Source organism: Budorcas taxicolor, chromosome 24 (assembly GCF_023091745.1).
Source record: "Budorcas taxicolor isolate Tak-1 chromosome 24, Takin1.1, whole genome shotgun sequence".
In the NCBI taxonomy this organism is placed as follows: Eukaryota; Metazoa; Chordata; class Mammalia; order Artiodactyla; family Bovidae; genus Budorcas; species Budorcas taxicolor.
In genome coordinates this window covers 38,327,409-38,341,480 of record NC_068933.1, presented here as the reverse complement: position 1 = coordinate 38,341,480, position 14,072 = coordinate 38,327,409, and the positions used below count along the sequence as shown (strand labels likewise).

The 14,072-nt window shown below is 48.0% G+C and overlaps 1 protein-coding gene across 1 annotated transcript in view; it reads right to left on the bottom strand.

Moving 5' to 3' along the window:
- PSD3 (pleckstrin and Sec7 domain containing 3) overlaps nucleotides 1-14,072 on the bottom strand; it is a 482,251-nt gene that overhangs the window by 18,269 nt on the left and 449,910 nt on the right. The window contains exon 16 of the mRNA XM_052661313.1: nucleotides 1,818-1,961. Coding sequence (XP_052517273.1) covers nucleotides 1,818-1,961 — 144 coding nt within the window. The remainder of the gene's footprint in view (nucleotides 1-1,817; nucleotides 1,962-14,072) is intronic.

Below are 14,072 nucleotides of genomic sequence, written 5' to 3'. Positions count from 1 at the left end.
GCTGAGAGCAGGCTTTTCACAGGAGGGGTCTGGGCTGCACCCCGAAAGAAGAACAGGCCTCTCAGAAATGAAAGGAGGGAAGAGCAGCTGGGGCAGAATGAAGCACCTGGTGGCTCAAAAGGTAAAGCATCTGCCTGCAGCACAGGAGACCGGGGCTCAGCCCCTGGGTCAGGAAGACCCCCTGGAGAAGGACAGGGCAACCCATGCCAGTATTCTGGTCTGGAGAATCCCATGGACAGAGAAGCCTGGTGGGCTACAATTCATGGGGTCTCAAAGAGAAGGACACGACTGAGCAGCTCACTTTCCTTTTTTCTTTTCAAAGTAGATGAACAAAGGCATAACAGCGAGTTTGGAGAGGGCAAAGTAGCAGAAAAATGACTGACTTCATGGAGGTCGTGGTGGGAAGACCTGTGTTGTGGACAGACAGAAGGAACCCAGATCCTCTCAGATTAAGGACTGGACTTTATTTGAAGGTAAATTGTTGGGGTAGGGGAAGGGGAAAACCAAGGCCAGCAGTTGACAGAAGCATGCCTTAGGAAACCGCCAGGAGTGTGTAGGATGGGCTGAAGACAGAAGCACCGCCGCGTTCAGGAGCAGTGAAAACCCTGCGTCCTGGGCAGAGGGGGCCGAAAGGGAAAGCTGAGAGGGGCGGGAGAGGCGGCAGCGCTGGGCGCTGGTGTCTGAGTAGGTCTGGGGCGGTGGGTCAGGGCGAGGGCGCTCAGATGATGCTGTGTTTCAAGCCCAAGGAAGAAGCATGATTGCAAGATGGGAAAGAAGATGAATATGAAGAGACCAGATCTACAAAGCCAAAGAAGAGCTAAAGACAGATTCAACACACTCCGCAGAAAAAAAGTGATGTGAAAATGAAAAGATAACTGTTCTTTATTTTGAACTAAGCCCATGTACTTAGCCTCAAGGATCCTTTCAGTGTCTTCAAGTGGCAGCTGATGGGGTAGTCACAGTTAAAACATAACCCTGACATTCACTGGGGAGAAAATGCAGCTGAAGGTGCCTACATGCAAAGTCACTTCAGTCATGTCTTTGTGTAGCCCGCCAGGCTCCTCTGTCCATGGGGTTCTCCAGGCAAGAATACTGGAGTGGGTTGCCTTGCCCTCCTCTAGGGGGTCTTCCCGACTCAGGGATTGAAACTGCGTCTCTTAGGTCTCCTGCAGGGGCAGGCAGGTTCTTTACCACTAGCGCCACCTGGGAAGCCCCTTAGCCAAAGGTAACATTTACTGCTCACAGTGCTTTCAACTCGCTTTTACATTTTTTGTCTCTCCAGATTGCGCGGACCCTCCCCATTCCGTTCAGCGGCCACACGTGCTGGCGAACTGACTGTGCCGCGACTTGGTTCCCCAGCCTCCGCGAAGGGCCTGAGCGGCAGAGGAGAGCTGCCTCCGTTGCCTAGCAGCCAGAGCGCGCAGGGAAGACGCTCCACGGCACCCCGCAGCTCGTTTCCTCCGCGGTACTTTTTCTGACTCAGACTCTGCTGGAAGAGATGCAGAAATAGAGAAAGCGGCTGCCCACCCCGGCATGTCCATCGACTGTTGTTTTTTTTTGTCTCACAGCCAGCACATGCTATTCCAACCAGCAGGCGATTTGCTTTTTAAGCATAAAAACTGACAGTTACTCTTTGATGCTTAAATAGAACCATGAACAGGAGGGGCCACGGTGCCCGAGACCCCGCCCGGAGCTCCGGGAGAGGGACGGTCAAGGTGCGTTGCTCACAGATACGGTAGCTAAAAAAACCCCTGCCTCCTGGAAGCACTGTAAGACAGCTCAGGTGACAGGCATTGTGACATTTAGGCTCAACACACCTCGAACTCCAGATAGTGGTCTTTGAGCTTGTACTCGTCCACCTCCTTGGCTTTAACCTTCTTGTCCGGCGGGTAGGAGCGGTGCTCCGCCAGCTCCGTGGTGATCTGCCTCAGCTTGCTCTCGTGAGATTTCAGCTGCTCCTCCTGCAGGGGAGCATTAAGGCGTTAAGCATGCAGAAAATGAAACCAGTAAACAGTTGCAGCGCAGTTTTAAAAGACCCCTCAGGATGAATGACTTTCATTCATCCAACGTGCCTCTGCTGCCACGTTCCACCAGCGTCCTCAGCCAGGGTCCACATGCACCTTCTGTCCACTGAGAAAGATAGTCACAACCTAAAAGCTGAGAGTTGGTGGGAATTTTTAGGACTCCAAGCCCAGGAGACAGCATCTCAAGGGACCCTGAGAGAACTGCTCCGAGGAGGTCAGGGGAGGAGTCAGGTCATATACAAGTTTTGCAACAAAGGACAGGTAGTCTTATCATTGAAAGATTACTGTTAAAGGAAACCAGATATCTCAAGTTAAGGAATTCAGCGCTTTTCCAGGTATGGGAAGATGCGAGCGTCTCCGCCCACTGACATCATTTCTTTCATTGTGTCTCAGCTATCCTGGGCCAAGATCCTGTGTTTTTCACATCCTGAGCTAACCCTGGGCTCCCTGTAGGGAGTGGCAGTAGTCTGATGGCTGTTATTTCACAGGCATTCTTCTCTTTCCCGAGTATCCTTAGGCTCACCTTGGATGGCTGATGACTGTGACAACCTTGTTTACTGACAGGGCAGGAAATATTTCATTTCTCACCTGGAAAAATGGTATTCAGGGCCAAGGCCAGCCTCCCCAGCCAGGCCCCTGGTCTCCCGAGAGAGACTGCAACAGGCGCGGCACGGACCACCCGTGCTAAGCGGCCGCACGATCGGACTTCACGCCATGACCTTAGCAGGGCCGTCCTGTCACTATGGGTGAAGACTTACCCCAATATTTTCCTTTTTGAGACAAGCAATGCCTTCAAGAATAATTTTCTGAAGGCTGTTATTCTGAAAACTGTAGTAACCTAGTAACCTATGCTTTTCCCTCCCAAATAGTAGAGGTTCTGATGGGACTCAACTACAAATTTACTGAGGCACATTTAACTTGTTTTCTGGTTTCTATGGGCTGTTATAAATGATGCTCCATCCTTATAAATGTTACCCAGCGAATATGTGCAAGGTGTTCCTATAGCATACAGGCACATCTCACTTTATTGCACTTCACAGATAATGTGTTTTTTCCAAACAGAAGGTTTGTGGAAACCCTGTGTGGAGCAAGTCTACTGATGCCATCTCTCTAACATTGCTTACTTGGGGTCTCTGTGCCGCATTTGGTACCTCTCAAAAAATTTCAAACCTGTTCTTTATAATTACTTTGTTCCAGTGGTCTGAGATCAGTGATCCTTGCTGATAGCACTACAGCTTCATGGAAGCCTCGGATGATGAGGGTTAATACTGAGCAATAAAACATTTCTTCATTAAGGTAGATACATTGTTTTTCTGGACACAATGCTATTACACACTTAATAGGCTGGGGTATAGGGTTAGCATAACCATTGTATGCACTGAGAAACCAAAAATGTATGTGCCTTGCTTTATTGAGAGATTTGTTTTATTGCAATGGTCTGAAACCAAATCAACAAAGTCTCTGAAATCTGTGGTCACCAAGAGGTGAAGTTTCTGGGTTTTAGAACATGCACATCTTTAACACAACGCTAAACTGCTTTTCAAGGGCTTCCACCAGCTTACATTTCCACAGCAGGCTTGACGATCCCCATTGTCCTACACCCTTTTGCCAAAACTTGATGTGACATCAAACTAGCAAATTGTTGCCAGTTTCATGGGTATAAAATGATCTGAATTTACATTTTCCTGATTATAAGTAAGGACGAACACTTTCATATGTTTACAGGACTTCCTCTTCTGTGATCTGGCTGCTGAAATACTGGACCCATTTTTCTATTGAGTCCGGATTTGTAAAGGATAGTGATTTGTAGTTTATAGCTTATAGTGGATAGTTTGGGTGGTGGTGATGGTTTAGGCGCTAAGTCCAGTCTGACTGTGACCCCATGGCTCCGCTGTCCATGGGATTCTCCAGGCAAGAATACTGGTTTGCCATGGGTTGCCATTTCCTACTCTGGGGGATCTTCCCAATCCAGGAATTGAACCCTGGTCTTCGGTATTGCAGGCAGATTCTTTACTGACTGAGCTACAAGGGAAGCCAGTGTATAATTTATTCCCAGTCAAGTAAATGTCAAAATTCAATGTGCAGTGCTTTATTCCAACTTCACTGACTTCATGAAGAATCAAGGAAATGATCTCAAAATAACAATATTTTAAAATCACCTCTTGCCAATGATGCAAAACCTAGATAGAATCACGAGGAAATATCAGTCAAATCCATATTAAGAGACTTTCTATAAAATAAATGGCTTGTAATCTTTAAAAGTGTCAAGATCATTAAAGTCAAGGGGAAAGCAGAAAAGAAAATCATGCTCCTTAAATCTTATTTTAATTAATGAAATAAAAGTTCCAAGTGGCTCTTATGGGCATAGATAGATACAGACTGCAAATTACCCCAAGGTTAGAATCCCACAGCAGAGGGATTTTCCTGATAAAAACAGAGGTAAAAACAGAGAAGCAGGAAGGCAACAGCCCAAGGTACAGCGTGTTCCCAGCCTCACATGGACGGTTATATCTGTGATATCTACAGGGAAGACGGACCAGCAGGAACCTCCCTGTTTTATTCCCTTTTATCTTTGCCCTTGCAATCCATTAGGGGAGCAGGCAGGCCACTCTCATGGGACAACACTGATGAAAGGGATTTCACAGAAGGCAGAAACACACCAGACACGGTTCAACATAAAAGGTACAGAGAGCGAACGGCAGGCACCTGTTGAAACTGTTTCATATTAGGAAGTCACGACTTAAATATCGGCATTAAATAAAGGGTGCAGGAAAAACCACTGCTATCTGTCAACAGATGTACATTGGTAGTACTTTCGATCGCACAGACAATGAAATTTTATCCAAAAGGCAAGTTTCAAATGACGTCACTTAATATCGAATTTTTTCCTACTTCTATAGTAGTTTGACTTTGAAGAAAATTTCATATTTTCCTTTAAAACATCAAACTCTAATCTCATGAAGAGACATCTTAGCTGATGAGGTGATGAGCATAGTTGACCTAGCTGCTCATGACCTTGCAGTGAGTCCGGGGCTGGGTAGGGCCAAAGCCTCCCCTTTGAGGCTCAGCTGGACGGTTCTGCTGCCAGCCAGGCACAAGTCAGCTCTGCCTCCTTTTATATCAAGCACAAGGCTCAGGGAGGGGAGGGAAGCTTGAGGTGGACACAGCTGTCCAGCTGCACACCTACTAGGCGACACGCACTGTGTGTGTGTGTATGCGTGTGTGTGTGTGCGTACACACACAGGCGCTCAGTCCTATCTGACTCTCTGTGACCCCATGGACTGTAGCCCGCCAGGCTCCTCTGTCCATGGGATTCTCCAGGCAAGAACACTGGAGTGGGTTGCCATGCCCTCCTCCAGGGGACCTTCCCGGCCCAGGGATTGAATCTGCGTCTCTTGTGTCTCCTGCACTGTGCTCAGTGCCTTTTTTGCTGTGGAATACACAATCCCAGGAACTCGATAGTGAAAGAGACCCTGGCCTTCATCACCCTTCTAACCTCTTCCTCTTGGAAGCTGTGGAGATCCAAAAAGATCAAGTCATTGCTGGAGGCCCCAGGGTTTGTAAAGGCAGAGGAGCAGCAGCCCCATTCTCCCAACTCTGAGCCTCTAGACAATTGTTTAAAACCCAAAGAGCTGCTGAAAACACGAGCTTCAAAACTGTCTGCTCCCTCCTGGATCAGCGCTGACCTCAGCTGTCAAGGCTGTCAGTAAACTCATCTGTCCTCATCTGCCTTCTCTCCCGCAGCTCCCAGACACCCAGGTGTTACCCCAGATCCTTTTTCCAAACTCCATTCAAAGCCAGAATCCTCAGATGTCACAGCCTCTTCCACTTCTCCATCTGCAGCACTTAAATGTCCACATGTGTGCATGCTAAGTCCCTTCAGTCGTGTCCAACTCTTTGTTACCCCTTGGACTGTGACCCACCAGGCTCCTCTGTCCATGGAGATTCTCCAGGCAAGAATACGGCAGTGGGTTGCCATGCCCTCCTCCAGGGGATCTTCCTGACCCAGGGACTGAACCTGTGTCTCCTGTGGGTCCTGCATTGCAAGCGGATTCTTTACCACGGAACCACTGGAGAAGCCCTAAATGTCCACACCACGTGCTTATTAACAAAACACACCCGAACCTCTGTAAATTTTTATCTTCCTTACTGATTACAAGCTCTCTGAAGTCAGAGAGAGGTCATTTCCCCTTCTCTCAGCTCCTGGGGGTCTAATACGGTGCTGGGCTGGGGGAGAGCAAGAGGCATGGTTCTGGCTGTAGAGGTCACCTAACCAACATCCAGCACCTAGGAGCAGAGGATGAGTCTTAGCTCGTTTTATAATGTCCACACACCTCACAAGGCACCTGCCATTTTGTCCCCTTCGGAAACAAGAGCTGAATAAATGGACTTCTTTTTTTTTTAAGGGCGAAGGTAGAGAGGGAGACCGAAGACTGTTTGCTTGTGCTGTTTTAAAGTAGACACGATTTAGGAGATAATGGCATTTCTAGGAATCTGCCCGGCAATTAATGATTCAAATTGCTAAATGCTGCAGCTTCATCAAACCTGAGCTGCAGGAATTTAGACTACAGAACACTTGCTTTCAAAGTGGTCCAAAGGGACAATTGCTGAAAGCCCCATCAGAAAGATTTTGTTTCATTGTTTCACTTTTAAGAGGGGTTTTTAAGACCTTAAGAAGTGTTTACTGAGCTTCCGCATAATAAGCTAATTGTTTGATTGAGGACTTGGTATATGTTACATTGTTGTTGTTGTTTTAGTCCTTAAGTTGTATCAGACTTTGCAACCCCAGGGACTGTAGCTAGCCAGGCTCCTCTAACCATGGCATTTCCAGGCAAGAATACTGGAATGGGCTGCCATCTCCTACTCCAGGGGATCTTCCTGACCCAGGGATCAAACCTGCATCTCCTGGCAGGCGGATTCTTTACTACTGAGCCACAGAGGAAGCCCACCCATATGTTACATACAGCTCTCTAATAAATGAATATGACAGCCATCTATTCTGAAAAGGTGTGGAACACTGTAGTCCAAGTTCATGCCAAGGAGTCTAGACTGTGTCTTGTTGCTAATAGTGAGCCAGTTTTGGTTACATGACATTGAAGGAATCCTATTTTAGCCAGCACTGTGCAGGATGGATTGGAGAGAAACAAGAGTTGGACAAGAGGGACCTCAACTGGTTCTAGGAACAGGCTGCCAGAGCTCTCCAAAGCGGGGTGTGTGCACCCCAGACAAGGTGGCCTACTGGGGAGAAATTTTTTAAATGAGCATTGAGGCATAATTCACACTTTACCATACAAAGCTCCCATGTGAAATGTACAATTTCGAGCTCTTAAATATATTCCCAGGGCTGTGAAACCACTGCATTTAATTTTATGACATTTTAGTTCTCCTAAAAGGAACCTTTTGGAGTGGAATCACATGACAGGCTCTTTTTGTGGCTGGCTTTTCACGTAGCAAGGTTCCCAAGGCTCGTCCACACTGGGGTGTCAGCGCTGCATTATTTAATGGCTGAATCAAGCAAGCCCTGTTGTGTGGCTATGTAACGTCTCATTCATCCGAGCATCAGCCGGTGCCCATGTCCACCTTAGGTTGTTAGGAAAAACACTGCTGTGAACAGTCGTGTAAAGTTTTTATGTGAGTGCACGTTTGCATTCTCTTGTTATCAGAGTTGGAGCGAAACTGCTGTTAAACACGTCTATATTTAATCATTTGATAAACCACCAAAGTGTTTTACATCCCTAGCAGTAATATATGAGAGCTGCAGTTTCTCCATAACCTCACCACTACATTACTTTTCATAAAAAATTTAAAGATGTATAGCCACCCTAATGGTAGCTCATGATTCTGATTTGTGTTCCCCTGATGACTAATGCAATACCAGACCACCTGACCTGCCTCTTGAGAAATCTGTATGCAGGTCAGGAAGCAGCAGTTAGAACTGGACATGGAACAACAGAGTGGTTCCAAATAGGAAAAGGGGTATGTCAAGGCTGTATATTGTCACCCTGCTTATTTAACTTCTATGCAGAGTACATCATGAGAAACGCTGGACTGGAAGAAACACAAGCTGGAATCAAGATTGCCGGGAGAAATATCAATAACCTCAGATAAGCAGATGACACCACCCTTATGGCAGAAAGTGAAGAGGAACTAAAAAGCCTCTTGATGAAAGTGAAAGTGGAGAGTGAAAACGTTGGCTTAAAGCTCAACATTCAGAAAACAAAGATCATGGCATCTGGTCCCATCATTTCATGGGAAATAGATGGAGAAACAGTGGAAACAGTGTCAGACTTTATTTTTTGGGGCTCCAAAATCACTGCAGATGGTGACTGCAGCCATGAAATTAAAAGATGCTTACTCCTTGGAAGAAAAGTTATGGCCAACCTAGATAGTATATTCAAAAGCAGAGACATTACTTTGCCGACTAAGGGCCTTCGAGTCAAGGCTATGGTTTTTCCTGTGGTCATGTATGGATGTGAGAGTTGGACTGTGAAGAGGCTGAGCACTGAAGAATTGATGCTTTTGAACTGTGGTGTTGGAGAAGACTCTTGAGAGTCCCTTGGACTGCAGGGAGATCCAACCAGTCCATTCTAAAGGAGATCAGCCCTGGGATTTCTTTGGAAGGAATGATGCTAAAGCTGAAACTCCAGTACTTTGGCCACCTCATGCGAAGAGTTGACCCATTGGAAAAGACTCTGATGCTGGGAGGGATTGGGGGCAGGAGAAGGGGACGACAGAGGATGAGATGGCTGGATGGCATCACTGACTGGATGGACGTGAGTCTGAGTGAACTCCAGGAGTTGGTGATGGACAGGGAGGCCTGGCGTACTGCGATTCATGGGGTCACAAAGAGTCGGACACGACTGAGCGACTGAACTGAACTGATAACTAAGGCCGTTCAGCACTTCTTATGTTATATTGATAGTAGGACACATAAGACATTTTATTTAAAAGATTCAATGCACATACTGAAGGGTACCTACTCAAATATTTAGTACTGACAAGGCAGAGGATCCAAAAAATCAGAACACCAGAGGTCAAGATGACCAGAGTCTGGACTGAGGCACATGGGAATGGTAGAAAGATGTTTAGGAAGAAGGAGTGGCTGGACTGAGAGCGTGACCCTGAGTGGGTGGGCAGGCAGGGCTCTAGCCAGCAAGGAACATGCCCGGAGAAGGACGCCATCCTTGGGGGTCTCTGCTCCTCATGACCGCCGTGCAGGAGGTCACCGAGAGGGCGGGTGGGTCTGCCGGTGACCCTGGAGCTGGCGCTGGGCCATCAGAGGCTCCTCACCCAGCCCCTGACCTTGGGATGTGCCTTCTCCTTGCCTTCCCCATGCTAGGAGCTGCCCCAGGTCGTGGCCCTGAGACAGCAGGTGGTGCTGGGACCATCTGGATGAATGACTGAATCCAGTCAAGGCTCCTCATAAACTTCAAGATCTGGAGGCAGGTGCAGGGTCGGCTTGTCTCTCGGCCACTCCAGACTCATCAGTAAGCTCCTGTGCGCGTTAAGCCCACCCCGAGCAGCCCACGGTGGCTGCCCCTGCCTCTGGCCTCCCCTGGCCGTCCTCACGCGGGGCCAGTCTGTGAACCAACGCCACCCCCTCTCCCGGGCCTCCGCACGGCTGCCCCGCGGTCAAACCATGGGTTGGATAACACGAGGCTGGAAGCAAACACAGCACTCCCCTGTCTGTGCTCCGTGCTAACGCGAGGCCTGGCCCTCCACAGGGAGCACTCACTGGCCATCCAGAGCCAGCCTCTAACGGGACCACGGCTGGGAGTCAAAGAGGGAAACAGGACAAGACAGTGGGGGAGACCACCCCTGCAGGAGGCGGGTCTCCAGGGGACGGCGGGAGGGGGGCAGGTGTGTGGCAGGGCGGGGTCTCTGATCTACAGGGCAGGTGGCTGGACACAGGGTGGGTCTTAGAAACACACACACTCCTGGGGACCCCGGCCCAGACCTGATGGATGGAGGAGTGGGCGGAGATGAGAAAGGTGGATTTTAGATAAGTCTCCTGGTAATTCCTATGTGTGTTAATGTTTGAAAATGACTACCCGATGAGTAGAAGAGGAGGCCCGAAAGATCCTACAGACAGCCAGCCATGAAGTCCTAGGTCTGGAGTGCTACACGGAAGGAGAAGCAAAACTCAGAACACTTTCACACCAGTCTCTCCACCTGCGACAGGAAGAGAAATGAGCTCTGGCAACATGGCCGTGAAAACAACTACAAGAAGGCGACTCCTCCCACACAGCAGAGCTGCTCGGAAAGAACCATGCCGCACTGAGAATCATCAGTTTCAGGAACAGTGGCTGATACGCTTTGGAGAGGAGACAAGAATAAAATTAAAGAGAAGCTTGCAAATGACAGGGTGATGAACAGTGTCTTTAAAAGCACCAAACAATCTTCTAATTGAATATTTCATTTTTTCCTAATACTGGTTAACTTTTTTTTTTTTTTCCCAGCAGGGCTCTCACCCTGGTAATGTGTCTGTTTTGTAGACTGAAATTATCCAAGTGGTCCGGCGTGCCGGGGAGGGGCAGCAGGCTGTGGAGGAGGGAAAGATGGCTGGGCCGGAGCGGTGGCTGCAGACGGTGGGGGCCGCGGCCCCGTGGGGCACCAGGCAGTGCCCGGAGCCAGTCCTGGTTGTCACAAAGCGTGGTGACACTGGCATCGAGTGGGCAGAGGCTGTGAATACTGCTCAGCACCCTACAACCCACAACAATGCAGCACTCAGGACCCAGGTCGGCAGGGCTGAGGCCAAGAACCTGCCCGGGGTGAAGGGGGAGCCTCGCCTTGAAGGCGCAGAGGCCTGCGGGGGCATCCAGACAACGCCTCCCGGGGTCGCAGAGGGTGACTGTGACCGCAAAGCAGAAGGTGCCCAGATACCTGGAGCAGATGGTCTGCACGCCAGCACCCTCCCCCTCTCTAACCTGCTCTTGATCACGAGCTGGCTTCCACATATTTGCTTCTAATTCTCCTATTACTCTCAAGAGCAAGGCACATTCTCCATAGATAGTAAACAAACATGATGACCTGGGCAAAAAATGTACAGAGCGAGGACAGAAAGAATCTTAAAAACCCTTCTAGACAATCTCCTCATTTTCCAGAAGGAAAACTGAGGCTCACAAAGTCTCAGCGACTCACTTGTCTGGGGGTGGGGGGTGGGGGTGGCATCATCGTATATATATATATTTTTTAACAAAGAAATTAAATTCCTGAAAGGGTTTGGTCATCTTACGAGACACAGAGAATGCTTCTTGCTGGTCACTACTTGCCTGTTTAAAATTGTGAACTCACCATTTTGATCACATTACATATGTATTTTTTACATTTCTGTGTTCAAAATGAGGAAAAATATAAAAAGTGTTATGCATTTCATTTTAAATTCCAATGTAGGGCATTTGCTTAAAATAAGAGATTCTGCCATGACAAAGGTGGTGGGGTCTTTTGGTAAAAATATACAGATGAAAAAACACACTCATTTTCACATGAGTGACTAGCCATTGTATGTACATACATAGTCACTTTAGCCGTGTCTGATTCTTTGAGACGCCATGGACTGTAGCCCACCAGGCTCCTCTGTCCATGGGATTTTCCAGGCAAGAATACTGCAGTGGGTTGCCAGGCCCTCCTCCAGGGGATCTTCCCGATTCAGGGATCAAACCCAGGTCTCTTGTGTCTCCTGCACTGGCAGGCGGATTCTTTACCACTACAGCCACCTGGGAAACCCTACCAATGTATAGCCCATACACAGACAGGACAGAAGCACATTTCCCCCTGGTGGCTCAGAGGGTAAAGAATCCACCTGCAATGTAGGAGACCTAGGTTTGATCTCTGGGTTGGGAAGATCCCCTGGAGAAGGGAACAGTTACCCACTCCAGTATTCTTGCCTGGAGAATCTCCATGGATAGAGGAGCTTGGCGGGCTACAGTCCATGGGGTCTCAAAGAGTCAGACATGACTGAGCGACTTTCACTCACTCACTCACATTTTCCAAGTAGAAAATAAATAGAAATGTAGGTTCCACAGTGAGAAGAGAGCAAGGAAAAGCTCACATGTTGCTCTAAAGTTACTAATGTTCCTCTTTAACTTCAGATCAGCTTTTACCCCAAACCAATCTATTGAAAAATACCAACTGGAAAACTCCTAGTGAAATTAATAAAATAAAACTCAAGTTTTGAAAGCATTTTTGCCTCAAGTTGTTCATCTGTTTTTCTCTCCTCTAACCTTGTGTAATATAATAATATAAAGAAAGCTGAGCGCCAAAGAATCGATGCTTTTGAACTGTGGTGTTGGAGAAGACTCTTGAGAGTCCCAGGACTGCAAGGAGATCCAACCAGTCCATCCTAAAGGATATCAGTTCTGAATATTCATTGGAAGGACTGATGCTGAAGCTGAAACTCCAATACTATGGCCACCTGATGTGAAGAACTGACTCATTTGAAAAGACCCTGATTCTGGGAAAGACTGAAGGCAGGAGGGGAAGGGGATGAGAGAGGATGAGATGGTTGGATGGCATCACTGACTTGATGGACATGAGTTTGAGTGAACTCCAGGAGTTGGTGATGGACAGGGAGGCCTGGCGTGCTGCAGTCCATGGGGTGACAAAGAGTCTGACGTGACTGATCAACTGAACTGAACTGAACCTTGTGTAATGTGGCTTGCTGTTTATGTTAAGTACCCAAAATTAAAGTGGGGAAATGCATTTGGTTTGAGAGCTCATATTTTAGTTGGGTGGATGAAGAAGTCTGGCCAATAAGCAGTAAAGCGTTTCTTTTCTCTTAGGATATTTATTATCCTTGAACGTTAAATGTTATTTTGCCTTGTAAAGTGAGCTGTTTGGTCCTTCCTATTCCTAACAGTTTTTTTGCTAGTTAGTCCATGAACTAGACAGCAATAGCAGTGCTTACGTGGGAAGCATCAGCCAAACCATGTCAATAATAATGATGAGCTTACAGAAATGAAAGAATGTCTCCTGAAACCACGTCTCCTCTGCTCTCTGCACCAGCCTGTCTCTACGCACTTGGGCAGAACCCCCACATGTCCCTCCTCCACGTCCTTACTGCCTTCATCCCCCCGAGGGCGCTGACCGTGACCGCTCCAGCCGGAGCCCCTGACGCCGCTCTCGCCGCAGGGGCCAGTCACCTCCTGCCACTTCATAGGAGATCCTTTTAGTCCTGTTTGTACCCGATCTTCTCCCCCTTCTCTTGGCCTAACATTTTCCCTGTGTTTTTCTTGACTAACTTAAAAACTATTGTTCCTCAAGTATCTGTCTGGCTCTGCTTCTGAACACTCCTTGCAACATCTGGAGGTAAAAAGAGAGAAAGGATACAGGGAAGGACTCTGGAAAGAAGCATCAAGACGGAAGCAGGAGATGAGGGGGAACCCAAAGCCAGAGGGGACAGCACAGTGCCCAGAGCCCACGCCCAAGGACAGCCCTGTCCCTCACTTCAGGGAGCAAACGGGCCCATCAGGAGGTCCCAACCCCTCCTACTTCCGTCCACCTCCTCCTTCACTAACTCATTTTCCCTCTTTCTATTGAAAGCACCTTTTTCTTATATTAGTTTCCACCTCTGATACTTTCTTCCTATTATAAAAAGAAAAAATTTTGAAACACTGATGTGATCACATTAATTCCCTGCTTACACTACTTTCCTAAGGATGCTGGGGACTGGTGAGGCATCCCAAATCCTCCATGTGACCAAGGGAGACCTCTCATCATTTGGCCTCTGCTCAGCACCAGTCGCAGAGGATTCCCTGGCGGCTCAGCAGGTAAAAGAATCTGCCTGCAGTGCAGGAGATGCAAGAGGTGGGAGTTTATACAGAGCGAAGTCAGTCAGAAAGAAAAACACCAATACAGTATACTAACGCATACATGCAGAATTTAGAAAGATGGTAACGATGACCCTATATGAGAGACAGCAAAAGACACGATGTAAAGAACAGACTTTGGACTCTGTGGGAAAAGGCGAGGGTGGGATGGTTTGAGAGAATAGCACTGAAACACTTGTATTATCATACGTGAAACAGATCGCCAGTCCAGGTTCGATGC